Source organism: Diceros bicornis, chromosome 2, assembly GCF_020826845.1.
Source record: "Diceros bicornis minor isolate mBicDic1 chromosome 2, mDicBic1.mat.cur, whole genome shotgun sequence".
In the NCBI taxonomy this organism is placed as follows: Eukaryota; Metazoa; Chordata; class Mammalia; order Perissodactyla; family Rhinocerotidae; genus Diceros; species Diceros bicornis.
In genome coordinates this window covers 50585088-50613061 of record NC_080741.1, presented here as the reverse complement: position 1 = coordinate 50613061, position 27974 = coordinate 50585088, and the positions used below count along the sequence as shown (strand labels likewise).

Genomic DNA, 27974 nt, shown 5'->3' with positions numbered 1-27974 from the left:
TGACGGTGTGTGCCCGGGATCCAAACCGGGGAACCCCAGGCCGCCGCAGTGGAGCGTGTGCACTTAACCGCAGAGCCCCAAAATTTATGAAGCAAAAATTGATAGAATTGAAAGGAGAAATAGACAGTTTGTCACCGACTAGTTCCCTGAGGAACTCAAAGGTGGGTTTGGAAGCATTTAACTGTTTTCATGTTAAGGAGACACAATCAGCAACCACCCTGAAGCTAACCATGCCTCTCTACAAGAGGTACGCCCATGACTTTGCCTTAATTTTTATATGAAGATCTCTTCAGCAGGAGATTAAGCCTCATTACCGTAATCTGCAGTGTATGAGGAAGCATGTTTTCCAACTGAGCCTGCGCCAGCGAATACCCGCCTCTCCCTTTTGAATATTCATTCCGAACCAAAAGAAAAGTTCCTGCTTCCTGTTGTTAGGGGACGCCATGATTATGGAAATGATTCCTCATGGTCTCCTATTTGCTGCAAATACACTTTACTTTGTGAGACAACTTCCACTGGTGTAGAGTCTTACCTTTTTTTTTTTTTTGTGAGGAAGGTCAGCCCTGAGCTAACATCCATGCCCATCTTCCTCCACTCCACATGGGATGCCGCCACAGCATGGCTTGACAAGCTGTGCATCGGCATGTGCCCTGGATCTGAACCCGGGCCACCAGCAGTGGAACACCCACACCCAACCAGTACCCCATGGGGCTGGCCCTCTGTAGAGTCTTACTTAACTCACCAGGAGGTGAGCCCACTTGGTTCGGTATCAAGTTCTACAATAACAGTTGGAGACTTCAATACTCCACTTTCAGTAATGGATAGAATAACCAGATAAGATCAATAAGGAAATGGAGGACTTGAACAACACTGTAAACTGACTAGACCTAACAGACATGTAGAGAACATCCACCCAACAACAGTAGAATATACATTCTTCTCAACTGCACATGGAACATTCTCCAGGATAGACCATATGTTAGTTACAAAACAAGTCGTGAGACATTTTAAGAGATTGAAATAATACAAAATATCTTTTCTGATCACAATGGAATGAAACTAGAAATGAAAAAGAGAAGAAAAACAAAAAAAAAATCATCACAAATACGTAGAAATTGAAAAACGCTCTATTAATTTTATGTGTCAACTTGACTGGACCATGGGATATCTAGACATTTAGCCAAGCATTATTCTGGGTGTGTGTCTGTGAGGGTGTTTCTGGGTGAAATTAACGTTTGAATAGACTAAGTAGAGCATATTGCCCTCCCTAATATGGGTGGGCCTCATCCAATCTGTTGAAGACCTAAATAGAACAAAAAGCAGAGTAAGATGAAACTCCCCCTGGCTGAACGCTTGAGCTAAAACATTGGTCTTTCCAGCCTTTGGACTCAGACTGAAACATCAGCTCTTCTTGAATCAAGATCCTTCCAGCTTTTGGACTGGAATTTACACCATCAGCTCTCCTGGTTCTCAGGCCTTCAGACTTGAACTTGAACTACACATTGGCTCTCCTGGGTTTCCACCTTGCCAACTGCAGATCTTGGGAGTTTTCAGCCTCCATAATTGCATGAGCCAATTCCTTATAATCTCTCTGTTTCTCTTACTCCCTCCCTCTCTCTGTCTCTCTGTCTCTGTCTCTTTCTCTCTCTCTATATATATATGCACTATACATATATATAGAACATGCTCAATATTTCTTCTACTTTCTGGAACATATAGAATATTATATTCAGGTTTAAATGGCTTTCTCTACTAATTTTTTTTTTTTTGGTGAGGAAAATTGGCCCTGAGCTAGTATCTGTTGCCAATCTCCCTCTTTTTGCTGAGGAAGATTGGCTCTGAGCTAACATCTGCGCCCTTCTTCCTGTATTTTGTATGTGGGATGCTACCACAGCATGGCTTGATGTGTGTGTGTGTGTGTTGGTCCACACCCTGAATTCGAAACTGTGAACCCCAGGCTGCCAAAGTGGAGCATGCAAACTTAACCACTATGCCACCGGGCTGGCCCCTGTCTACTAATTCTATCATCTGTTATTTCTGGGTCTGTTTCTACTGCTTGATTTTTCTCCTCATTATATTTTTCTGCTCCCTCACATGACTGGTAATTTTTAATTGGATGTGAGACATTGCAAATTTTACCTTTTTGGAAAATATTGTATTCCTGTAAATATTCTTGACCTTTGTTCTGGGATACATTTAAACATTTTGATCATTTTGAGGGTTGATTTTAAGCTTTATTAGGTGGGATCAGAGCAGATTTTAGTCCAGAGCAAATTTTTATCCACAACTGGAGTAATTCTCTTCTAATTACTCTACACAATGTCCCATGAATTGGGAGGTTTTTTCCACTACGCCTGGCAGGAATACAAACTATTTCTGTCTCTGAGTAAGATTTGGTGATCATTACCTTTTAATCCTTTTGGGTAGTTCTTTCCTTGGCCTTGGGTAGTTTCCTCACATACATGTGCTGATTATTACGAAGCTGAAGCCTCCAGGGGAACCCCCTACAGATCTCTGGAGTCATCTCTCAGAGCAGCTCTGTTCTCTCTAGTCCCTAGCCATCTTTGCCTCTCCAAATTCCCAGTTTTGTCTCTTCAACTCAGGGAGTCTGACACACAACATCTGGGTTCCCTCTCATTGCACTTGGAAACTCTCTGCAGACAGTAAACTAGGATAATCACTGAGCTCATTTTGTTTGTTTCTTCTCTCTCAGGGATCACTGTCCTGTGCTGCTTGATGTACAATGTCTGACCATGGTTGTTTCGTATATTTTGTCTGGTTCTTTAGTTGAGTCAAGAGGGAGGGTAAATATTTTCCCAGTTACTCTGATTTGGCTGGAAGTGTAAGTTCCTAAAATTGAACAATAATTTTTTCGTGTGGAATGTATTTGAGCACCTGCTATGCCCCGCATGATGCTGGGAGATGTGGGATACAGACAGACAGACAGACTAAATCCCTGCTCTCCTACCCTATATTGCCCAGTGTGGGAGACAGGCTTTAGGGAATGATTACAAGAAAATGTGGAGAGCCTCTGACAATGTACAGTGATCCAGCTTAGTCCAGGAGAACAAGAAAGGACTCCCTGAAAAATTAAAAACTAAACCAAGAACTGAAGGGTGAAGAGGTGACAGATGGGGTAAAAGTGACCTAAAGAGTGTCCTGGGCAGAGAGTAGCCTGTGAGCAGACTAGAAGGAGAGAGATGGCAACATGTTGGGGGAACTAGAGTGAAGGTACCAGGGTTTGGGGAGCAGGCAGGTTTTGAGTAGCCTGTGGGCAGGGGCCATTCATGCCCTGGACCCATGGACTTATCAAGAGCTTTTGGATTTGACCCTGAGGCAGAGGGATTCCAAGAGAATTTCACATTGAAAATGTCATCTTGCTGCAGTATGGGTAATGATTTGTAGGGGCTGGAGTGAAGGTGGTTGTCCACCAGACAGATATGAGATGGGACTCATCTGCAATGAGAGGCCGCACAGGTCTGTGTCTGCTGTGACTATGCTCTCAGAGCTGAGGCCTGAAGACTAGAGCATGTCTGGATCCTCAGGATTCCCAGGGGACCTACAGTCCTCTGGGATTTGGGGAAGCCTCTGCTGCAGCATGGAGTGGACTCCCTAACGGGGAAACTCAGGAACCTAGAGGGACTCAGGCAGTGAATCATTAGTCTGAGTCAAAATGGAGATGGCAATGGCCAGTTCAGGAGACCCAAGGTTACAAATTGTTTTCCCTTGACAACCGCCAATGAGGAGGTAGAGAATGTTTTCTGTTACTGGAGGTCTCCAAGCCTGGGCTGGGAAGGCACCCAACTCCTCCAGGCTGTTCGATGGGCTGGCCTGGAATCCGTTTTTTATGTCTATTTAATGCCCCACTATGAGAGCCCTATGGGCTACAATGGGCCTGTGTTTCTGGGGCCCCTCAACACAGAGAAGGCACACGTCACCAAAGCTGACCATTGCCTTAAGGGTTCTGACCTAGGAGGTGGGAGCCGGTAGTTCTGGCTCTACTCCATATTGCTTTCTTGGCTTGGGAAATCACTGGACCACTTCTTTTTTTTTTTGGTGAGGAAGATTAGCCCTGAGCTAACATCTGTTGCCACTCTTTCTCTTTTTGCTGAGGAAGATTGGCCCTGAGGTAACGTCTGTGCCCATCTTCCTCTACTTTATATGTGGGACATCTGCCACAGCATGGCTTGATGAGTGGTATGTAGTTCTGCCTCCCGGATCCGAACCTTCAAACCCCAGGCCACCGAGGCGGAGTGGGTGAGCTTAACCACTACGCCACTGGGCCGGCCCCATCACTGGACCACTTCTTTGTTACCTATAAAACAGGCTTAACTGACAATCTCTGAGGCATTGTTTCCGTTAAGTACCTGGAAGGATGGGGATGATGATAACTATGATGGTTAATATTTAATTTTTGCTTTGCTTTTTGCGTGTGTGTGTGTGAGGAAGATTAGCCCCGAGCCAACATCTGTTGCCAGTCCTCTTCTTTTTGCTGAGGAAGACTGGCCCTGGGCTAACATCCATGCCCATCTTCCTCTACTTTATATGTGGACGCCTGCCTCAGCATGGCTTGGTAAGTGGTAACTAGGCCGGTGCCTGGGATCCAACCTGTGAACCCCCAGGCGGCTGAAGTGGAGTGCGCGAACTTAACCATTAAGCCGCCAGGGCAGCCCCTGCTTTTTTATTTATTTTTTTGAGGAAGATTAGCCCTGAGCTAACATCTATGCCAACCTTCCTCCACTTTATATGTGGGTTGCCACCTCAGCATGGCTGAAGAGTGGTATAGGTCGGTGCCCGCCAAGAGGAGGACGCCAAAATTAACCAGTATGCCACGGGGCTGGCCCTGCTTTTTTCTTTTTAAATCATGTTTATTGAGGCATAATTTAGATACAATAAAATACACAAATCTTAAATATTCAGTTTAATGAATTTTGACAAATGTCTAGACAAATATAACTACCACGACAATCAAGTTATAGATCCCTTCCATCACCCCAAAACATTTCCTACTATTTCTTCATAGTCAGTCTGCTCCTTTCACCCGTGGCCCCAGGGAAAACTGTTCTCATTTATATTATTATAGATTAGTTTTGACTTTTATAGAATTTCACATAGGTGGGATCATACAGTATGTACTCTTTTGGGTCTGACTTCTTTTGCTTAACGGAGCATTTGAGATCTGGCAGTGATGTTGTGTATACTAGTTGTTCATTCCTTTTTTTTTTAAATTGTGGTAAAATAGGGGCCAGCCAGGTGGCACAAGCAGTTAAGTGCATGCGCTCCGTTGCGGCAGCCCGGGGTTCGCGGGTTTGGATCCCAGGCGCGCACCAACGCACTGCTCAGCAAGCCGTGCTGTGACGGCGTCCCATATAAAGTGGAGGAAGATGGGCATGGATGTTAGCCCAGGGCCAGTCTTCCTCAGCAAAAAAAAAGAGGTGGATTGGCAGATGTTAGCACGGGGCTGATCTTCCTCACAAAAATAAATAAATAAATAAATAAATTGGGTAAAATATATATAGCATAAAATTTACCATTTTACTCATTTTAAGTCTATAATTTAGTGGCATTAAGTACATTCATAGTGTTGTGTAATCATCACCACTACCTATTTTCAGAATTTTTTTCATCATCCTAAACAAAAACTCTGTACCTGTTAAACAATAACTCTCTATTTCCTCTTACCCCCAGCCCCTGGTAACCTCTATTCTGCTTTCTGTCTCTATGAATTTGCCTATTCCAGGTACTTCATGTAAGTGGAAGCGTACAATATTTGCTCTTTTATGCCTGACATTTTCACTTAGTATAATATTTTCGATGTTCATCCACGTTGAAGTATGTATCAGAATTTCATTCTTTTTTTTTTTTTTTTTTTTGTGATGGAGATCAGCCCTGAGCTAACATCTGATGCCAATCCTCCTCTTTTTTGCTAAGGAAGATTGGCCTTGGACTAACATCCGTGCCCATCTTCCTCTACTTTATATGGGACGCCGCCACACCATGGCTTGACAAGCAGTGCGTTGGTGCGCTCCCAGGATACGAACCTGTGAACCCAAGGCCGCCGAAGCGGAGCGCATGCACTTAACCGCTTGTGCCACCGGGCTGGCCTCAGAATTTCATTCCTTTTTAAGGCTGAATAATCCTATCATGTGTGTGTATATATATATATACACACCACATTTTGTTTACGCATTCATCTGTTAATAGACACTTGGTTTGTTCATTTATTTTTATTGTTGAGTAGTATTCCGTTGTATGGCTATACAACAATTAGCTAATCTGTTTATCTGTTCATCTATTGGACATTTGGATTATTTCCAGTTTTTGGCTATTATGAATAAAGCCCTTGAGTGGAGGTATGCTTCAATTTCTCTTGGGTAAATACTTAGGAGTGCAATGGCTGGATCATACTGTACCTATAAATTTAGTGTTTTCCTTTTTTCTTTTTTTTGGTGAGGAAGATCAGCCCTGAGGTAACATCCGTTGCCAATCTTCCTCTTTTTGCTGAGGAAGAGTAGCCCTAAGCTAACATCTGTGCCCATCTTCCTCTATTTTGTATATGGGGTGCCACCACAGCATGGCTTGATGAGCAGTGCATATGTCTGCACCCGGGATCCAAACCTGCAAACCCCAGGCTGCCGAAGTGGAGCGGGCAAACTTAACTGCTACATCACCAGGCCAGCCCCTAAATTTAGTTTTTATTTTTTAAAATTTTTTGTGAGGAAGATCAGCCCTGAGCTAACATCCCTGCCAATCCTCCCCTTTTTGCTGAGGAAGACCGTCTCTGAGCTAACATCTATTGCCATTCTGCCTCCTTTTTTCCCCCAAAGCCCCAGTAGATAGTTGCATGTCATAGTTGCACATCCTTCTAGTTGCTCTATGTGGGCTGCCGCCTCAGCATGGCGGGAGAAGCGGTGCGTCCTGCATGCCCCCGCATCCGAACCCAGGCCACCAGTAGCAGAGCGCGCCCATTTAAACGCTAAGCCACGGAGACGGCCCCCTCTAAATTTAGTTTTTAAAGAAACGCCAAACTGTTTTTCAAAGTGGCAGGAAACTATCAATGGATGAGGGTTCCAGGCACTCCACATCCTTGCCAGTCTTAATTTTAGCCTGTTTAGTGAGTGTGTGTGGGTTCTAATTTCTATTTCCCTGATGAATAATCATGTTAAGCATCTTTTCATGGGCTTATTGGCTATTTATCTTCTTTTGTGAATAATCTGTTCAAATCCTTTGCCCATTAAAAAAGGGGTTAATGTCTATTTTTGCAATTAATGTCGGCCAGGCACTATGGTCATTTTTGCTCATGGCTTTATATACTTTAACTGACGACCGCCCTGCACAGAGGCAGTAACGGAGCAAGACTTGGAACTCCAGGAGGCTTCAGCAGGGTTTAGATACAGAATGGCTCTGCTGTTTCTGGGTGTGGCCCGTGGTGGCTCTCGAAGGCTCGCGCGATGATTGGCTGAACGAGAACTTCCGCAGCACTTCCGTCTCCCCACTCGCCCCGAGCATCGGTGATTGGTTGGGCTGGCTGAGCACGAGTCTGCCCGGGAGTTGTAGTTCTTGGGGCTCGGCTGAGGACGCCGGGAAGGACCGGTGGTCCGAGGCCAGTAGTGGCGTTTGTGCTTGGTTGTTGCCGCTGACACCATGTCCCGCGTGTCAGTGCCCTGCCATGTGAAAAGCACCGTGGCCCTGCAGGTGGGCGACATGCGGACCTCCCAAGGCCGACCTGGCGTGCTCGTCATCGATGTTACGTTCCCCAGCGTCGGGCCCTTTGAGGTGAGCAAGCCCAGTGGGCACGACCAGGGCTCCTGGGCGGGGCTGACCTGGGAACTCGGGCGTGTCCCAGGCATTTAGTCTTTTACAGAAAGCCTCTGCAGTATCCTCGCCCTTGCAAATCAGTTAACGATTTATTTATTCCTTCAGTTAACACACATTTACCAGAATGCAGCCTCCTGTCCTGTCCTCTTCAACATCTCTCCCTCATGTCCAGGACAGCGCTGGCACGGAAGTGCCAAGATAGTAGGCTAGGTGCTGGAAATACAGTTGTGAACCAAATAGAGGTGAGAGGACATTTTGTCCCTGGCTACTGGCTGGGGATCATTAGACAATGAGTTACCGCCAAACCTGCCTCCTGCCCATTCCTACAGTCCTTGCTGGAGGTCAGGTTCAACTCATCCTTCATCAGTTTCTTCCCAACGGCTTCAGTTTCCTATCTCCAGTTGTCTTCCACATCTGCTGGCAGAGTGACTGGACACTGCAGGACCTCAACACAGAGGACAAAGTCCACTTTCTAATTGCCTGGCATTCAGGGCCACTCTTGTGTCTGTGCCCTGCCTGCCTCTCGGCCCCATGCACTTTGTCCTGTAGTGTGTGGTTCTCCCTCAAGCTGTTCCTTACTATAAGTTGGGCAACTTCATTAAAGGGCCCAACCCTGGAAATTCTGATTCAGTAGGTCTGAGGTGGAGCCTACATACCTGCATTTTTTAAAAAACTTCCTTAGGTGATTCTGATGAGTGTGCAGTGACAAGAACTGCTGTAGCCAGGCTGAATCACTTGCTGTTCCAGGGGTGTGCCAGATTCTCTCACCCTTTGCTGCTCCTTTGTATATGCTACTTTTACATTCTTTACCTTTCCTGGTCCACTTGGTGAACTCTTTCTCCTTCAGGCCTCATTTGTACATTTTCTTCCTACTTTGGAGTTAGGGCTCTGACCTCTGACAGCATGTTGGACATGTGGCAAGATCTGCAGTTGTGGTTTGTTTGCATGACCTGTTCATTTAGACTGTGAGCTCTTCTAGGAAAGTGAAATTGTCTTTGGGCCCCAATGGATGCTTGTTGAAATTGTTAGATTGGTAGAAGAGTACACTCCTAAGGGGAGGAGGAGATGGTGCCTTTGAGCATCTCAGGCCCTGGGCCTGGTTCTGATTTGTTGTGGTGGGTTGTATGTGCTCTAGTTGCAGGAGATCGTGTTTAAGAATTACTACACAGCCTTTCTGAGCATCCGTGTTCGCCAGCACACCTCGATGTACACACCAGCCAAGTGGGTGACCTGCCTGCGGGACTACTGCCTGATGCCTGATCCACACAGTGAGGAGGGAGCCCAGGAGTATGTATCGCTGTTCAAGCACCAGGTTAGCTGGGACTCAGTATGGCCAGGGCAGCCCAGATGACGGCTCACAGGGGTCTGGGGATTGGGCCAGGATATCAGGAGGCAAGAGGGAGGGTCAGGCTGGCCTGGGCTGTGGCTCTTTGGCAAGTGCCTTGGAGGGACTGTTGTTCTTTCCTTCTCAAGGGCCTGGGGAGGCAGCATCTTGGTTCATTGCTGGTTAGGAGGCTCCTGGGCAGTGAGCTGGGGCCTCGCTGGGTCCTTGTGTGTGTGTGTCAGATGCTGTGTGACATGGCCAGAGTACTGGAGCTGCGCCTGATTCTGCGACAGCCATCGCCACTATGGCTGTCTTTCACAGTGGAGGAGCTGCAGATCTACCAGCAGGGACCAAAGGTAAGTGACTAGTTCAGAGCTGTTGGTTGGCCCTTTTTCCAGGAGGCTCCTAGCTACGGCTAGGACAGCTGGGGGTGGGGTTGGGGGTGGTGGTGGGAGCGGGTGGATAATGATGATGAGACTCAGAAGGAGGCCTTGAGGCTGGCCCCATTCCCTAGCTGTTAAGTTTGGCATGCTCCACTTTGGTGGCCTGGGTTCGGTTCCCGGGTGCGGACCTATACCACTCGTCGGTGGCCAAGTGACCCACATACAAAATAGAGGAAGACTGGCACAGATGTTAGCTCAGGGCTACTCTTTCTCAAGCAAAACAATGAAGATTGGCAACAGATGTTAGCTCGGGGCCAATCTTCCTCAGGAAAAAAAAAAAAGGAGGACTTCGTGGAAGTTAACCAGGTAGGAATGCTGGAAGCTCATGATTAGAGGTGGGGCCATGTCCCTATATTCCCTGACATTTGGAGTCACCTGCCTCTTTCAGAGCTGGAGCCTTCAGGTGCTGGGGATACTTCTGCTTCTTGTGTTCCTGAGGCCTCCTTCTGCATAGCAGAAGAGCTTAGTCTGACTTCCCCTTGGGCGTGTGTGGACCCCTGAGCAGGGTTTTCCCAGTGTCTGAGGCTCAGGGTCTCTGCTCCCAGGACCTTGGAATCTGGTCCCAGGGCTGTCCCACTCTGCCTCTCTCAGGACAATATGCCTTTGCTTTGCAGAGCCCCTCCATGACCTTCCCCAAGTGGCTTTCCCACCCAGTGCCTTGTGAGCAGCCTGTTCCCCTTCTTGAGGTAAGCCCTCACGCTGGGCAAGAACCATGTGGGAATAGCTCTTGTGTCCAGCACTGGTCCAGGTGGGCTCCTTTCTGCAAGAATATGGGACTCTATGCTATCTTCCTCCTGGGTGCTCCGTGGGATTTGAGGCATCTCTATGTGGGCTGGGCCGCCTACTGCACATCAGTCCCCAACCTCATGTTTCACAAGTCATCTGAGAATGTTACTGGTCTTAGTCGGAGGGCCCCATAGCCCAAGTTGGCCTCTCTGGAGCTCTAAGGGCACTGGTAAGGAGAGACCCATGGCCACTGACCCCTCCTTCTGGATCAGGGTCTCCCAGACCCCAGCAGGGTATCCTCCGAGGTGCAGCAGATGTGGGCGCTGACAGAGATGATCCGGGCCAGTCATACCTCCACAAGGATCGGCCGCTTTGATGTGAGTGATCGCTTCTCTCTGCTTGGCTCCTGTTGCCCTGAGTGGGTCAGATCTGATGGTCTTTTGTGTTGCAGGTGGATGGCTGTTATGACCTGAACTTGCTGTCCTACACTTGAGCCGTGGTTCTTAGCCAAGACGTTGGCCTTCCGTGCCCACCCAGGCCTGGTTTGGGCCATCAGAGGCTGAAGTGCTTTCCCTCTGCATTCCGAGTGTTGCCTGCACACCCATTCTGTCTGGGCCACGTTCACAGATTCAGGATTCTTGGGGGTTCATGTGTTGCTTCAGCATGAGCTCCCAGCGGGAGTGCACTCTGTCCTCACCTGACTGCAACCTGAAAGTCCTCTTTTTCCTACCCTAAAAACACTCCCGTTTTACTTACTAAGAATCCCCATGTACCCTATGCCTCTCCTGCCAACATGCACACTCCTGTCTTCTACCTGCACCTCACCCTGAGTGTGGTCGGCTGGGGTGACCTACTAGAACCTGGTCTGCCTAGCCTTGGAAGGCTGCTGTAGCCAGCCATGACACTCTTGTAGTTTGGAAGCTTGAGGGAGAAACAAGAGCCGCATTTCTTCCTTTTGCGCCCCCCACTGGTCTTCTTTCCATTTGTGTTATGTGCACAAAAAGAAATTTCCTGTCTAAACTCTTCTGTGGCTTGCCTAGGGAGCAAAGCTGGGGGTTTGGGCAGCCTGAATCCCTTGGTCCCTGAGCTGGCTCCTGGAGTGTGTTCAAATGGTTCTGCCCATCTGGCCTGGGCAGGTGCTTCTGGCAAGGCCGGAGCCTGAGAATGAATCCTGGGACCTGTTTGCCATCTGACACTGCCGAACGCACATCATTGTCCCTTCTCCCAGCTGCTTTCTTCCAAGAGTCATGCTCAGTGTGATGAGGGATCAACTTTGGTGGGGGGTGGGTCCAGGTGAGGGTTCTCATTGGTGTCTTTTAAGAGGCTGAGGTGCTGTGCAACCCCAGGCCAGCTGCTGAAAAAGGCAGGCTGCTCTTATGAGAAAATCTTGCTTTTCTCTGGATTTTTCTAGTTTTGCCCTTGGGTGCTACAGTACTGCAACATGTGTTGGACCTGGAAAATTGGACATTTGTGTGGCTCAACAGCTTTTGGGGGAGTGTCAGGCACTTTTTGGTGGCCACTCTCTACTCTCACCCATCATAGTTTTTCCAGGTGGTATCTTTGCCAGGAGTGTCATTTACTTAGCCCCATTCAGCTTTTGCTAAGAGGGTAATGACCACAGTCCTGTGCTCAGGGAGTAGCAGCCCTCAGTGTGTGTATGTGTGTGTGTGGGGAGATCCCTGGGGTGGCAGGGACTGTGATTCATTCACAGCTGTGTCCCCAGCACCCAGCACAGGGCCTAGTGTGCAGCAAGATCAATAAATACTTGTGGAATGCATGACTGTGTCTGCCCTATTGGGAGAGCTGGAGACTCTCAGATGAGGCCAGGTTACTGTGGCTGGCTCCACCCATCCCCCTTCCCCCATTTGACCTTATACTCCTGAGGTCCTGAATGTGCAATTCAGGCCTTTCAGCCCTTGCAGAACTTTGACCCTTTGGAGGCCAGGCAGTTTGCAGGGGACGGTCTAGCCCCCAGCTCTGATTCTGAGCAGCTTAACTGGCTCAAACAGCCCAATCTGCCCTGATTAGCTGGAAGCGCCCGGAGCTGTTTTCCTGCAGTTTGAAGTTACTGCACCTTGTGCTCTCAAGCCCGGGCTGCCCGCCCCCTCTCCTGATCCCCCTTGTGGGAGAGAGACCTGTCCAAGCAGGGCCCGGACTACATCTCCCAGCGTGCCTGGCAGAGTGGTGGCCTCTGTGTGCCGGCTGCACGAGTTGTGGGCAGCAATGCAGCGGGCAGTGAACATGGTGGCCCGTCTGGGCTTGCGTCTGCAGGCGCTCCCCTCCGCCCTGGGCCGTCCGCTCTGTTGCACACAGGTAGGATAGAGGGTGCTGGGGTGTGGTGCCAATCTTGGAGGCTGGGGGAGGGAGGGGGATAGGGGATGGGGGATGGGGCCCTGGTAGCACTGAACCCAGCCGCCTGCAGGATGTGCTCCGCAGGACACCACTCTATGACTTCCACCTGGCCAATGGCGGGAAGATGGTGGCATTTGCCGGCTGGAGTCTGCCTGTGCAGTACCAGGACAGCCACGTTGACTCACACTTGCACACGCGCCGGCACTGCTCACTCTTTGACGTGTCCCACATGCTGCAGGTGAGCCAGGGGAGCGCGCCGGCCGCCAGACCAAGGTTTCCTCCCAGTCCACAGTGGTGCAACCCTTGGCTTTGTTTGCTGGGAGCTAGATTCCAAGGGCAGCCCTCAGATGAGTTGGAGGTTCAGGGGTGTCATAGACTATGGCCTCTAGAAAGTTAACTCAATGGGTTTCCCGATTATCTCTCTAATCTCTCCAGCTCCCACTTAGTGGTGTGCCTTAATGTCCTGGGATTTCCAGGGTGCCCATTCTCATCCACTGACCTGGGAATTGGTTTGGAAAAGGGGGGTATTTCAGGAAGGTGGTGGGTCCTTTCATGTTTCCTAACCTCCCCCATTGCACCCCCTCCTGTACTGGTGGATGTGAGAGAATCAGAAAGTGGAGCCGCTGCCACCTGCAGAACCAAAAGACTGGTCAGGCATTTCAGCTGGGTTGAACTGTGCTGTGGATGGCAGGGAGGGTGCCTCCTTGCCCAGTGGCCTTCCAGATTATAGCTTTTGAAGTAGCCTGAGGCTTTTGATCTCTTTCCCAGACCAAGATATTTGGTTGTGACCGGGTGAGGCTGATGGAGAGTCTAGTGGTTGGAGATATTGCAGAGCTAAGGCCAAACCAGGTGGGTCCCTCTTTTCTTACTTCTGCTCAATGGGTGTTCTTAGTCCTGAGCCAGCAAATGGGCTGAGTCCCTATTTCAGGCTTGGGGGAACAGAGATGGATCAGACACAGCTTCTCAGGGCTTGCAGTCTTGGAGGATGGAGTTCCTAAGTCATGTCCAGACACCCAGCCATCCGTAGGGAGGGGCCTATTCCATCCTCACCACATCAGGCTGGGAGGCCAGAAACCCAGGTTCATGTCCTATTCTGTGACCTAAACCCTCGCAATTCAAAGTGTAGTCCCTAAATCAGCAGCCTTATCATCACCTAGGAGCTTGTTAGGAATACACTCTCAGGCCCTGCTCCAGACCTGCTGAATCAGAGCCTGCATTTTAGTAAGATCCCCAGATGATTCATATGACCTTCAACCTCAGGCTCTTCATCCATCCAGTGGGGAGGCCGAGGCCAGCCTCACAGTATTTTGGGGCATTGCTGTGGAGCACCTGGGATCATCAAGATGGACTTTGAAACTTCTGTCCTGGGGTTTGGGGCATGGGCTGAGTTGTCCCAGGTCTGGGTGGGATGAAGCAGGAAGTCCTAGGTATCATGGATTAATTGTGACATAGGGGTCTGAGTACTGAGTGGGGTGGGGTGCAGAGGCCCCACCAGATCAGGGAGGTCCTCCAAGGCAGGGAAGGGGTGAAAACTTTTTCAGTGCATGAGGATCAAAAACCCTGGGCTTGGGCAGGGGCCTGGGCTAACCCAGTCTTGCACGTTGCATCCCCCTCAGTGCATGAGGGATCATGAGTTTGTGGTGGCTGAGTGGGCCCAGGGGTGTGTCTGACTCACATTTGACCTTGGCCTCCTGGACATGGAGGCAAAGATGCTCTACTTTGGTGCTAGGGGATACTGTCGCTGTTTACCAATGAGGCTGGAGGCATCTTAGATGACTTGATTGTCACCAACACCTCTGAGGGGCACCTCTATGTGGTGTCCAATGCTGGCTGCTGGGACAAGGACTTGGCCCTCATGCAGGTACAGCCCCTCTATGTTCTACCTACCTTGTCTTCCTTGTTCATAGAGCAGCATCCTAGTTGTCTAGGACAGAGCTGGCATGGACAAGGAACTTAGACAATGGCTCTTTGAGTGAATGACTAGCAGGCTGGAGTGGGCCCTCCCTGGAGCATGCCAGGTTTCAGTGTTGGAAGAGGTGGGGAGGTGAAGCTGACCCCTAAGTGAGCATCCTCTGGTGAGGGTGGAGCCTGGTGTTAGAGCTGACAGACCTGGGCTTGGGTCATCTCTACCACTTAGTAGTTATGTGACCTTGTAAGATGGGAACCAGCCTACTCTGCCCAGCTCTGCAGCACCCTGCCCATGATAGGTGTTCAGTAAGTGGTCCCAGAAGCTAATGTGGTTTCTTTCTTTTCAGGACAAGGTCAGGGAGCTTCAGAACATGGGCAGTGATGTGGCTCTGGAGGTGGTGGATAATGCCCTGCTAGCCCTGCAAGGTGAGTGGGCTAAGCTGGAGTTGGAGCTGACCTTTGCCTTCCTGGCTTCCTCTACTGCTTAGCACAGAGGCCGTACCAGAAGGAAGGTGTGGATGGTGTGATATTTGTGTGCCATAATTCGAGGTTCGGTCATACCCTCCCTCTACCTGCCACAAGGCTCCATGGGCTGTGGGCAAGAGCATCTTCTCCCACCTGCAGAGTAGGTCTTGCTCAGGGCTTGTTCTGGTCCCTGAGTATGGGCTGTGGACCAGCTTTATTTTTTTTTTATTTTTATTTTTTGTGAGGAGATCAGCCCTGTGCTAACATCTGCCAATCCTCCTCTTTTTCTGCTGAGGAAGACTGGCCCTGGGCTAACATCCATGCCCATCTTCCTTCACTTTATATGGGATGCTGCCACAGCATGGCTTGCCAAGTGGTGCGTCGGTGCGTGCCCGGGATCTGAACTGGCGAACCCCGGGCCGCCGTAGCGGAGCGTGCGCACTTCACCACTTGCACCTCCGGGCCGGCCCATGGGCTGTAGACCAGCTTTAAGGGGCACTGGGACCTGGACAGTTGGTCATTGGCTCCCTGGGCCCAGGCCCCACTGCAGCCCAGGTGCTACAGGCCGGCGTGGCAGAGGACCTGAGGAAACTGCCCTTCATGACCAGTGCTGTGATGGAAGTGTTTGGCGTGTCTGGCTGCCGCGTGACCCGCTGTGGCTACACAGGAGAGGATGGTGTGGAGGTATGTCAAGAAGTGGGCACAGGGTGGTGTAGGGCACAGGACTCTTGAGGCCAGCTGCCCACCTGCTCTCTGATGTCCCATGCAGATCTCGGTGCCAGCAGCGGGGGCAGTCTGCCTGGCAACAGCTCTGCTGGACAACCCGGAGGTGAAGCTGGCAGGGCTGGCAGCCCGGGACAGTCTGCGCCTGGAGGCAGGCCTCTGCCTATATGGGAACGACATCGATGAACACACTACACCTGTGGAAGGGAGCCTCAGTTGGACATTGGGTGAGTTGGGCAAGCACTCAGGGATGGGATCCAGAAGGCTGGAGTGGCCCTTAATGAGATCACCTAGCCTGTGACTGCTCCCAAGGTTATGTAGCCTAAAGCAAGTGACTTAGCCTCTTTGAGCCTCCATTCCCTGAAGGTATCACTGTGGCTTTGCCCATTAAATGCTGAGGACCCTCAGCAGGCTGAGGTGGGCAGCATGGCCTCCAAGACCAGGGGGCAGGAGGTGGGTGGCTGACTGACTGCATTGCAAAGGAGGAATGGGGCCTGGGGGAGCCTAAGCAAAGGGGCCTCAATGCTAGATGGATGTCACTTGGGGTCCTTGAACTGTGGCTTAAGTCTGGTGTGTCATGCTCCAGGAAAGCGTCGCCGAGCTGCCATGGACTTCCCTGGAGCCGCAGTCATTGTTCCCCAGTTGAAGGGCGAGGTGCAGCGGAAGCGTGTGGGTTTATTGTGTGAGGGGGCTCCTATGCGAGCACACAGCCCCATCCTGAGTACAGAGGGCACCGTGATTGGTACGTGGACCAGGGAAGTTGGAAAGCCCTTGTCCCTTCCCCAGGAGGGTGTGGGCACTGAACTGGCAGGGTGGTGCTGATGCATGGCCTCTGCCTGGACAGGTACTGTGACCAGTGGCTGCCCCTCACCCTGCCTGAAGAAGAATGTGGCGATGGGTTATGTGCCCTGTGAGTATAGTCGGCCAGGTACCCCGTTGCTGGTAGAGGTGCGGCGGAAGCAGCAGATGGCTGTGGTCAGCAAGATGCCCTTTGTGTCCACAAACTACTACACCCTCAAGTGAGGATGGCTTGGGGCAGGGCCCTCCCTTCCAGGAGCTTTGCTCTGGAAGGCATTCTACAAGGGGTTAGTCAGGAAGCTGAGGCAGAACACCCTGGGGGTAGTTGGCTAGGGTGGAGGCTGCTTCTGGTTGTCTGGTTGAGGGGGCCACACCACCTACCTATTCCTCCCTCATCCTGTGCCACTCCAACTTCAACACCCCATTTCTGAGCGACATACCAGCTCACCCCATGTCCTATTTCAGCCCACACTACCACTGACCCCACTCTTGCCTGCTGGAGGGCTATGAGAAGCATCAGTTCTGACATCTCTCCCTTCTACTCTGCCAGGTGCTGGCTGTGGAGTAAAGGCTCACCTTTAAGGGGAGGATAAAGCCTACCCAACTTACCAGTTTCTCACACTGCAAAGGGTTATCACCTTGCGCAGTGCCGGCCACCTTCTCCAGTTTACTTTTCTTAAATACAAACTGCTGCCTCTCCCTGGGCAGGAATGATTCCTGACTCACAGAGGGTTGGCCCGGTAGTGTTGCTGTGCCCTGTGTAAATGCAGGGATGGCTGAGGGAGCATGGACTCACTCTTCCACATTCCCGAGGTAGCCCAGCCTGCTGCCCAGTAGCATATCATGCTGGGCTCACCACCTGTTCTGAGCCCCAGGGCTATTGTGAGGCAGGCTGGGCCTCCTCCTGGACTTGCCTTACCCTGGGCTGACCTTCGTCCCTGGGGCCCATTACTGGACTCCACTGACTTCTAAAAAACATTAAACGAGCTTCCATCCTTCTTGCTTGTCAGAGTCTCTAGTTTCATTGTCCTTTGTCCACAGAGTTACTAGGGTGCCAGCCCAATGCCTGCCTTCCTGGCTTCTGAGATATGCTCAGAGTGGGTTCCCCTTGAGGGGGGCAGGTCTATAAGAACAGGGATAGCGCCCCTGTTAGGCACCCACCACCGCTCCTCCAGGGAGCTGGCATCACCCCTCCACCTCTGCAAGTCATTGCATTCTGGGTGCTGAGGGGTAACACCCTCTGGGGTGTTCCTTCCCCAGTCTTCCCTGTGTATACACACCCTTGTCTTGTCTGAATAATCACACAACTGATGCACTTCCATGTTTAATAAGCCACATCCTCAGTTGAGCCTGGGGTGAAATGTGAGACCCTGATTCTGTGTGTGGTGGTCTCAGTGGGTAGGCCTGGGGCTGTGAAACCATCATCCTATCAGCCAGAAGGTATCTCCAGAGTAGGTACATGTGCATGAGCTCAATGCAGTTCTACTTCCAGTGTACCTCTGCTGCAAAGATGACCTAGACAAAGGCTGCCAGATGGAAATGTGACATCTAACAGAGAGGAAGCAGGCAGTGGGACACTGAGGTAGCTGGTGGCCCAGCAGAAGCAGGCAGAAGTACAGCCATCAGGAAAGGAGGCAGGGCCACACTGCTTTCAGGAACTTGGCGTTTGCCACCCACACTTTTGGAAGCTCCCTGGCCTGCTGTGGAAGTGGCAGGCCTGCCTAGCCTGTGGCTCCTCTCTGTTGAGTTTCCTGGGGGCTGAAATGGTGCTGGTGGGGAGGAGCTGAACCTATGGGCTCTTAGGATGAAGCTCCTGTGGTTCCAGGTCAAGATGGGAAATGATGAGGCTACAGGGCATGGTGGCACCACTGCACTAACTGCTTAGTAACTCCCTGTGAGGGTGCAGGGTACAGACCCACAACCCCATGGGCACTTGGGGGTGGTAGGTCCCCCCCAGGGCTCAGCCTCTTTCAGGCACCCAGCTTCCCTCCAAGAAGAATTCCTGGGTCATACCTGGAGAGCTCTGGATGGGCCAGGGAGGTGGGTGTTTGGTGCCTCCATGTCTGGATGGTGCCAACTACCCCCTGCCTTATACTTGAATGGTCAGCTAGGTAACCATAGAGTATAAGGCTGTGTCCAGGCCAGGATTCCCTGGCTCCCTACCAACAAAGCAAAACCAAAGAAATTCAGGAAACTCAGGGCTTAGGAGAAAACAGACCTCCCTTACAAATTCCAGAGCTGGTCAACCTCAGGCTTCCTCTCAGAGGGACAAATCTCTATGGGGTGATATCCTAGGGGGATGGAAAGAAGGACAGGAAAAAGCCAAGACAGAAAATGGACTGTTGGCCTCCCCAGCTGAGAAGCTTCTCCTGAGCCGACCCCTGAGAGAGGAGGAACACGCCTTCTCTCCTTAAGGCACCCAGATCAGGGTAGAGACAAATTCTTAACTGGCCCAATGCCTGGAGCTGCTGGAGGCAAGGCCAAGGGCAGTGGAGGCCCAGCCCTGCAAGCACTGGGGTACTCCCTGCCCCCAGCCCCAACTCCCCTGCAGTCGTCCCTGGGGTCTGAGCAGCAACAGAACCCAGTGTGGGAGCCAGCAGACCCGGTGATGTCTCTGGAGGCCCCTCTGCTGCCTTCTTTTATTCTCTGTGGGTTTTGAGAGGTTCATTTGTTGCTGTTTCCCTAAAAATGGAGAGAAGAGAGGGGTTATTCCAGGGGCAGCACAAGTCCCTGAGACTGGCTCTCTCTAGCCCCTCTTTGAGGGCTGAGCTGGGCTCAGTAAGGCCACACTACAATCTAGACCTCTGCTGAGCTCCCACAGCCCACACTGGGTCCACCACCTTTCCCTTACAGACTCATTCTTCCTCTTGGTTTCCCACCTTATGATGGTGCTCACATCCTTCCCCAGTTGCCCAAGACAGAAACATGGGCAGTAGGAGGCCTCCTAACTAGCCTCTTGCTCTTTCTATTGGACCCTTTTATCTACTTGCCATGAAGCAGGCAGTTATAAAGGCAAATTAGATCAGGCCATGGCCTTGCTAAGTCGTACAATAGCTGAGACCTGGGATAGGGCTTTGCAGATCCCTCCATGCCTTGATGTTTGAACTTCAGCATCACGGTCTTGTCTATCCTTCCAATATGTCACCCTTGTTCTTGCCTCTGGGCCTTGTTCTATCCATTCTTTTTGCCTGGTACACTTTACCACCCCCTAGCCTTTGCCCACAGCTTAGGTGTCTGTCTTGGGAGAAACCTCTGACTGCCCTTGCCTCTGCACTGCTGCCTTCCCCTTTTAAATCTCTGGCTCTCCCTGTTAGCAGGGCCTGGGTTGTCCTTGTTCTCTAGGCCTAGTGTGGCCCCTGCCATGTGGTAGGAGCTCAGAGATTAGCTGAATGAATGTCCTGATTAGTGAGTTCATGTTTTACAGATGAGGAGGCTGACCCTGATGAGGCTAGTCAGTGCACTAAGGACAGAGGCTCCTGCCTTTCCAACTGAGGTGCTTGCAGTGGAGTGGAATCCAACAGACTTGCTATTTCATTTCTAAAATTGGGACAATAACACCACCCACCCCACAGGTTGCTGATCAGCATACTGATGGGCTGTTCAGACATCGGTGTCACTGTAAGCCTGATTTCTACTTGGAGACCTTGCAGCTTGCTGCAAAGGCCACTAAGCTGGTGGACTCCTACCCTGAGAACTCCCCTCCCCCATCCCCGGCCCCTTTCCCAGCACAGGAGTGTCCTCTGCCTGCCAAGCATGGGGTTGAGATAGGCACAGATTTACTCACCACGAAGAGAAATGCGTGGAGCCATCAGATGTGGATCCGTTTTGGCTGCCCAGACCTGGGGGCAGGAACACATCCAGAGCTGCACCAGGCTGGGCGTGGGGATCTGAGCAGGCATCAGCCCAGGTCAGGTTAGAGGCCAGTGGTATTGTCTGGTGGAGTCTGGTGAGGGGGCCCTAAGGGACTAGTGGTATTGTCTGATGGGGGTTCAAAGGAACAGTTATAATGTGATGGGTGGACTGGTGGGGTTTCTAGCGTGAAATGGTATGCTGGCATGGGTACAGCATTAAGTTGTGATGAGGTTCTTAGGGTCCAGTGGTAGTCTACGGGGGTTCTGGGGAGCCCAATGGTACAGTCCGGCAGGGCTGGGGACGGCCAGCCCACGGAGGTTGTTAGGGAGCCTCACCTGGGCGGTGATACAGCCCGGTCACCGTGCTCCCGTAGAACCCCCACGCCAGCTGGATGCCCAGGAGACTTAATGCCAACCACAGCAGCAGCAGCTTGAAGAGGGTCACGCGCATGTCTTGCGCCTCCCACTCCCGCAGGAACTCACTGCCCAGGGCGCCCAGCGCGCCCAGCACCGTGGCCGGCAGAGTCTGCAAGGACTGCCCGGACCAAGGCTCCGCCATGACTGGCCTGCGCCCCACCCGGGGGTCTGTCACCCTAGTACTCTCTGCGCAGGCGTTTGGTCTTCCGGGCCAGGCCCGTTAGTGCGCACGCGTAAACCCAGGGAAGGGGAACCTACCTCGCGTGCGCGAAGTGTTGGCAGTTTGGGGAGGAGAATTAAAACCGCGCACGCGCACCTAACCCCACCCCACTGACTTAAAGGATGAGTAACTCGAGGAGTATAAAATAGCAACCGGGTCTTTTATAGCCCTCGGATTCCCGTGATGCCCCACGCGGCTGTAATGATTGGTTAAGCGCGTTGCTTTTAGGGCGTGGACGCGCTCCTGAGCAATCGTGGCTGTGCTGAGTGCGCGCGCGTGCGCGGGGCCGCGACTGAGGCCGGCTCGAGCCCGCTGGGCACGCGGGGGCGCGCACGTCGTTCCCCGCCCTCCCGCCGCTGCCCGCCCTCACTCTAGCGCTCCCCGTCTGCTGCCTTCCGTCGGGTCTCTGGTTAGTCCGCCGCCGCCTCCTCAGCCGCTCGCCTTAGTCTCCGAGCTTGTGACTCGCGGACAGGCGTTCTCGGTGCGGAGAAGTCGGTTTCGTAGTCGTCGCCTGAGGTGAGCGAGAGGGGGTTCCCTCCTGGCGCCGCGGCGCCCGGGGCCCGCCCGCCCGGCACTCTTCCGGCCGCCCTCCCGCCCCGCCGCGGCCGCGCCCCACCTGCTGCTCCCGGCCGGCCGCTCCTGGCCCCTGACTGCGTGCCCGGTACCCGCGCCCCGAGGCGGCAGCCCCGCCCGCGCAGTCCCCGGAAGCGCGCCCCGCGGCCTCCCGCGCCCCTGCCTCCGCCCGGCCGGGCCTGGTGGACCCCAGGCCGCCCGCCTGCGGTCCCCGGCGCTTCCTCTCTTAAGGCCGCGCCGGCAGGGCGGGGGCTCCGAGCCGGGCCCCGCGACCGCGCCGCGCCGCGCAACCGGCCGCTGCGAAGCGCTCGTGGCTGTCGGAGTTGAAACGGGAAAGAAACTCTTTACAACTCCATTTTGGCTTTTACATTTATTATGAAACATGAATCACTGTTTTATACTGGGTGAAGTCCAGTTATGTTTTGGGTAGATTTTCTTTTTTAGTGCAGTATTCTTGGAGAGTGTGTAAGTAACAGTGTTGAAATCTTAGGGGTTAGGATTCTTCGGTACTGAAAAGAAGGGACTTTTTCAGTTGAAAATAATATTTTTCATGATTTAAACTGTGTTGCATCAAAATAGAGTACTAATTTGCAGTTTTGTTTAGTCTAAGTTACTACCTTGATTAGGAATCACCTAAACATCTGTCTTAGTTACCGATTGGATCCAGTTACAAGTCGTCTTCATTAAATGGCAGTATTTGCACTCAAATGGATTTGGTCCAAACCATGTTTATGGTGGAAATTTGGCATCCTTTTTACCTCAGGGTTGGTTTCACTTGTGTTTTTTTAATGGTCCTGATTTAAAATTTTTACCTCTGTTGGTGACTTGTTTGGTTCTTTTTGTGTTTAAGACAGTCTTTTGAACTAAGTGTTTCTTGCAGGTGTGTACGTAATCAGATTATATTCATATATCTCCCTGCCACAGCTGAAGGGGAAAAAATACTTTAAAAAAATTCTTAAGATGTATGTGGTGAGAATTTTTCAACCACTTAGTGCCACACACCCAAATGTGTAATGTGTATGTACCATTGCATGATTGTCACTTTAGACATCGCTAAATTGGTAGAGATACTGTTTTGAGCATTTGGCACAAGTGACATTGTTTGGACTGAAATTACAAGTCTAGTGTTTAATTATAAAGGATGACTTATTGAAAGATCTTTTTTGATAAATTGTGTTGAGAGTAGTTCCGTGTACTTTTGTAGAGCACTGGTCGCTCTTGGGGACATACCAAAATATATATAAGATGGAACTTTGAGTCAAAGTCTAGTCCTAGACTTATAGCCTCTGTTGTCATAAAAATCTGTACTGGAGGAAAGAAGAGAGTAGGAATCCACGGACTTTTTCATAGATCCAGAATTTTATTTTATTTTATTATTTTTTTTGTGTGTGTCAGGAAGATCAGCCCTGAGCTAACATCCATGCCAGTCCTCCTCTTTTTGCTGAGGAAGACCGGCTCTGAGCTAACATCTATTGCCAGGCCTCCTCCTTTTTCTCCCCAAAGCCCCAGTAGATAGTTGTATGTTATAGTTGCACATCCTTCTACTTGCTGTATGTGGGATGTGGCCTCAGCATGGCTAAAGATGCGGTGCATTGGTGCACGTCCGGGATCCGAACCGAGGCCGCCAGTAGTGGAGCGTGCGCACCTAACCGCTAAGTCACCGGGCCAGCCCCTGGAAGCCGCTGATTTTCTGATAGTTGCCTTTCAGCCTGTAATTTCTCTGTATTGCTTGTATTAAAAAGGAAATGTAGGGGCTGGCTCAGTGGCATAGCCGTTAAGTTCTCGTGCTCCGCTTTGGCAGCCCCGGGTTCACAAGTTCGGATTCCGGGCGCGGACCTATGCACTGCTTGTCAAGCCATGCTGTGGCAGCATCCCATATAAAGTAGAGGAAGATGGGCACGGATGTTAGCCCAGGGCCAGTATTCTTCAGCAAAAAGAGGAGGATTGGCATCGGATGTTAGCTCGGGGGTAATCTTCCTCACAAAAAAAAAAAAGAAAAAAAGAAATGTAATTTGATAAAGCAGGTCATTCGAATTGTCAAGGTAGTCTAGGTGGTAGGGATATGGATGTTCATGGTAAAATTCTTTTAACTTTGCTGTGTGTTTGAAAATTTTTATAATAAAATGTTGGAAAATTAATTTAGATAGGATTCATCTGCTTTTGATTTTTGCTTCTAAAGGGACAATGTTAATTTATAATACTCAGAAAATAAGGTTGTTTGTGTACATTTTGTTGAGAGAAGGAGGCCAAAACTTGTATAAGTATGATAAATTTTATGCTATGTCAAAAATTAAGTTCTGGGGGCTGGCCCCATAGCATAGTGGTTAAGTTCAGTGTGTTCCGCTTTGGTGGCCCAGGTTCGGATCCTGGACACAGACCTACACCACTCGTCAGCCACGCTGTGGCAGTGACCCACATATAAAAACTAGAGGAAGATTGGCACAGATGTTAGCTCAGGGCTAATCTTCCTCAGCCCAAAAAAAAAAAAATTCTGCACTTTTTCCCTCTCCTGGTTTCTAAATTACTTCATGGAACATTGGGCAAGTCCATTTACATCCTGTGTTTTGTTTTTTTCCTTGTAAAATGAACAGACATAATTCCTGATTTTTTTTTTTTTTTTATTTTTATAGTGCCTTTCATCTGGGAAGTTCAAGGCACTTTGTAGAACTTCTGCCACACAGGCTCTGGGTCTTGCAGCACATTTGTAAGGTATGTAAATAGATGTCTCTTCTTTCATTCCCCTGAACCCATGGAAGAGAAATGATTATCATGTATTATATAGTAATGTAAGTTTTAGGGAAAGGTGGGTACATCACTATTAGTGATTCTCTTCACCAATCTTGAGATCTTTATCTTACTCCATAACTTTTCTCTTTGGTCTTATTTTCCTACCTCTCCATGAGATACTCCTCTGATTTCCTTCTATTCTAAGTGACATTTCTTAATCTTTTATTTCTTAGATTTCTAAAGATTTCTTAGATTCTTTATATCCTTAGATGAAGATATATTTCCTAACCTCTCTCTTACTTAATCTTTAAGGAGGTGGACTCACTGTATTACACACATATTTCTCTTATTTCTGGACTATTCCCATCTTATTCTTTGTTTTTCATCTTTAAGTTTCTGTTTTTTTTTAGTAGAGTAGTTTGGTCGTCTTACAGTTTATCCACAGCCTGTGCTATGGGTATATCTAATTATTAATAGAAAATGAGCCATCTAGAGAATGAGGATCAGAGGACAGTCCTCCCTCTTACCAGGCTGGTCAGCAGTGGTACTGGCTTGGGTGGGAGCAGTGTTAACAGCAGGTATAACAGCCCATTCAGGGGCTGTTGGGATATTTTAATTGATTACAAATAAGGAAAATAGAATTATCTTAATTGAGTTGATACCACGATAAATATCCGAGTTGGGTACCTTGTTTTTTTTTTTTGGTGAGGAAGATTAGCCCTGAGCTAACATCCGTTGCCAAGCCTCCTCTTTTTGCTGAGGAAGATTGGCCCTGGGCTAACATCCGTGCCCATCTTCCTTTATTTTATATGTGGGATGCCTGGCACAGCATGGCTTGATAAGTGGTGTGTAGGTCTGTGCCTGGGATCCGAACCTGCGAACCCCGGGCTGCCGAAGCGGAGCGCACGAACTTAACCACTACGCCAGCGGGCCAGCCCCTCGGGTACCATTTTGACCACCTTTTCTTGTTATCCTTGAGTCTGAGAGAACTCTGTATATGGAGAAGTGAGCTGTTAAGGGGGTGGATATTCTTATTTCGTGAGATGGTCTACCTGGCAGTGAAGGCATATGATGGAAGTGGTTTTGGTTGGCTTTGAAATCCTCCTTGGCATGTTAAGAGGAATGGCCAAGCTAGCTTGTGGTTTTGTCATTTTTCATTTATTGAACAAATAATTACTGAATAGCTACTATATGCCAGGCACTGTTCTGGGACACATCTGAAGAAAACAAAGAAGGTCCCTGCCCTCAGGGAGCTTTTTGTCTGTTTTACAATGTCTTTATTCCTAAAAATGTGAACATTTGGTTTGGAACTGAAAAGTCTTAATATTGAATCATTCCATCAACTTTTCTCAGTATCACTGACTAGAAAGTGGAAAGCACATCAGGTGCTAATAATCACAAAAACATTAATAGCCCTGCTCATGGAGTTTTAATCTAGTAGGGAAGACTGATGATAGACAAGTAAGGAATGGGCCTGCCTTTTTTAGGGAACAGCAAAAAGGCTTGAATGGCTGGAGCCTAAAGAGCAAGCAGAAGGAGTGGAAGAAATAAAGTCTTACAGGTAGGCAGGGGTCAGATCTTGTAGGAACTGGGAATTGAGAGTTTATTTAGAGAGCATCGGGAAGCCATTGAAAGGTGTTTATAACAGAGGAGTGATGTGATCTGATTTATTTATATTTTTGGCTGCTTTATGGAGGCTGTAGGGAGGCAAAAACGGAAGCAGGGAGATCTGTTGGGGGGGTCTTTAAGTCCAGTGCCAGATGATAGTGACTTGGAGAGGAGCTGTAACAGTGGAAGTGGTGGGATTCATGATATATTATAAAGGAGTGCTGATAGGCTTTGCTGATAAAGCCTATTGGGAGATCTGGCTTCTTGAAGGCCTGATCCATGGCAAGAGATTAGCCCATTGCAACTGCTGGGGTAGGAGGACAACTAGCCTAGCACTACTGGGCATGATACGTTGTTGCTATCCTTTGAAAAAAGGGAGCTTCAAGCAATGCATTAGTGTTGTTTGATTGACGGCCTCCCTTATAAGAGGGCAGACTGTTTCAAAGTTGTTTTCTCAATTGTTTACTTCTACATTAAAAACAAAGAATAAAAGTAAGGTTATGCTTTTGCTGTGTAGGTTTGCTTAAACCATATTCTTTACCAGAAATGCTGATGGCCCTGTAATTACAAAGGAATTCTGCCAGAGAAGAGGTATATCTGTCTCTCTCTTTAAGCAGGGTATTTTATTTCTCTGAGCCTTGGGACCTACATCTGTAAAATGAAGGTAACATCCATTTCGTAGGGATTTTAGATAAAATAATATATGAAGAGCACAGTGCTCAATGCATATTAGTTTTTCTCCCTTAGTAGAAATGCTTGTTCTAACTCTGGTAGATTCTTCAAGGATATTTTTCTTTCAGGCTATCAGTGCATTGTATTTATATAGTGACTGCTTTCAGAGTGACAAGGATTTTCTTGGTAGGAAGCTTCAAGTTATATGAATTTCTTTATTCCCACCTGACTGAATAGGAGAAACATGACATGTTTGGTGTTTTCATTTTCTTGTATTTTGTATGTTTAACTGTAGGATTTATGTTGGGCCTTATGTCCTATGATATTATCATCTTTTTTTTTTTTTTGTGAGGAAGATTAGCCCTGAGCTAACATCTATTGCTGGTCCTCCTCTTTTTGCTGAGGAAGATTGGCCCTGGGCTAACATCTGTGCCCATCTTCCTGTACTTTATATGCGGTAAACCTGCCACAGCATGGCTTGATAAGCGGTGAGTAGGTCCACACTCGGGATCTGAACCTGTGAACCCTGGGCCACCAAAGTGGAACACGCGAACTTAACCGCTATGCCAGTGGGCCAGCCCCTTACCATCATTTTATAAATGTTATTTGACATAATAAATCATAGTTTGATAACTTGAAACCATGTAAATCACGAATTGTCTAGATTCATTCTTGGGTTGTGGTAGTGGTTGCCTTTATTTGAATGTGGGATCATTGAGTTCCACTCTTAAGCATCAGTTACTAATAGCAGCAGAGAGCCAGCCCTTATGGCCTAGTGGTTAAAGTTTGGTGCTCCCACCACTTCGGCGGCCTGGGTTCTTTTCCCTGTCGTGGAACTACACCACCTGTCTGTCAGTTGCCGTGCTGTGTCAGGGGCTCAAGTAGAAGAACTAGAAGGACTTAGAACTAGGATATACAACCATGCACTGGGGCTTTGGGGAGGAAAAAAATACAATTATTATTAAAAAAAAATAGTGGCAGCAGAGATGGCTTTCTTCAGGTGGACAGAGAAGTAGATGGTGGGGTGGAGATTGTTTTTTACTGTTACCTGCTGCCTCTTTCCTTTTATTTTATTTTTTTATTTTTTGTGATGGAGATCAGCCCTGAGCTAACATCCATGCTAATCCTCCTCTTTTTGCTGAGAAAGACCGGCTCTGAGCTAACATCTATTGCCAATGCTCCTCCTTTTTTTCCCCAAAGCCCCAGTAGATAGTTATACGTCATAGTTGCACATCCTTCTAGTTGCTGTATGTGGGACGTGGCCTCAGCATGGCTGGAGAAGCGGTGCGTCGGTGCGCGCCCAGGATCCGAACCCGGGCCGCCAGTAGCAGAGCACGCGCACTTAACCA

General features: G+C 49.6%; 4 protein-coding genes across 11 annotated transcripts in view; 3 read left to right on the top strand and 1 right to left on the bottom strand.

Moving 5' to 3' along the window:
* The first annotated feature begins 7573 nt into the window (after positions 1–7573).
* NICN1 (nicolin 1, tubulin polyglutamylase complex subunit) lies at positions 7574–10853 on the top strand. Of its 2 annotated transcripts, none has more exons than XM_058558512.1 (6): positions 7574–7776; positions 8954–9130; positions 9292–9498; positions 10200–10271; positions 10584–10688; positions 10763–10853. In XM_058558512.1, the coding sequence occupies exons 1-6, from the start codon at positions 7645–7647 to the stop codon at positions 10802–10804; spliced, it is 735 nt and encodes a 244-aa protein (XP_058414495.1). In that variant the 5' UTR covers positions 7574–7644; the 3' UTR covers positions 10805–10853. The 2 variants fall into 2 exon arrangements, with proteins under 2 accessions (XP_058414495.1, XP_058414501.1); XM_058558518.1 differs by having other exon boundaries at positions 7579–7776; positions 9385–9498.
* Positions 10854–12521: 1668 nt separating this feature from the next.
* AMT (aminomethyltransferase) lies at positions 12522–20000 on the top strand. 5 transcript variants are annotated; one of them, XM_058558487.1, is made up of 10 exons: positions 12522–12624; positions 12734–12901; positions 13432–13512; positions 14393–14524; positions 14919–14997; positions 15575–15720; positions 15806–15986; positions 16346–16501; positions 16604–16778; positions 19982–20000. In XM_058558487.1, exons 1-10 carry the CDS (start codon positions 12535–12537, stop codon positions 19983–19985), a joined length of 1212 nt encoding a protein of 403 aa, XP_058414470.1. In that variant the 5' UTR covers positions 12522–12534; the 3' UTR covers positions 19986–20000. The 5 variants fall into 5 exon arrangements, with proteins under 5 accessions (XP_058414470.1, XP_058414461.1, XP_058414452.1 ...); XM_058558478.1 differs by lacking the exon at positions 19982–20000 and adding an exon at positions 18050–18086; XM_058558469.1 differs by lacking the exon at positions 19982–20000 and adding an exon at positions 17108–17555.
* TCTA (T cell leukemia translocation altered) lies at positions 17869–21169 on the bottom strand. 2 transcript variants are annotated; one of them, XM_058558569.1, is made up of 3 exons: positions 20745–21169; positions 20342–20444; positions 17869–19239 (listed from the first exon to the last, which is right to left on the bottom strand). In XM_058558569.1, the coding sequence occupies exons 1-3, from the start codon at positions 20965–20967 to the stop codon at positions 19197–19199; spliced, it is 369 nt and encodes a 122-aa protein (XP_058414552.1). In that variant the 5' UTR covers positions 20968–21169; the 3' UTR covers positions 17869–19196. The 2 variants fall into 2 exon arrangements, with proteins under 2 accessions (XP_058414552.1, XP_058414562.1); XM_058558579.1 differs by having other exon boundaries at positions 20342–20396; positions 20745–21167.
* Positions 21170–21390: 221 nt separating this feature from the next.
* Positions 21391–27974, top strand: part of RHOA (ras homolog family member A) — a 58042-nt gene continuing 51458 nt past the window's right edge. The window contains exons 1-2 of one of the 2 annotated variants that reach the window (XM_058558546.1): positions 21392–21561; positions 24249–24327. The gene's annotated coding sequence lies outside the window, so the exon portion shown is untranslated. Of the gene's footprint in view, positions 21562–24248; positions 24328–27974 lie in introns of both variants that reach the window. The other variant, XM_058558554.1, reaches the window with a different exon arrangement.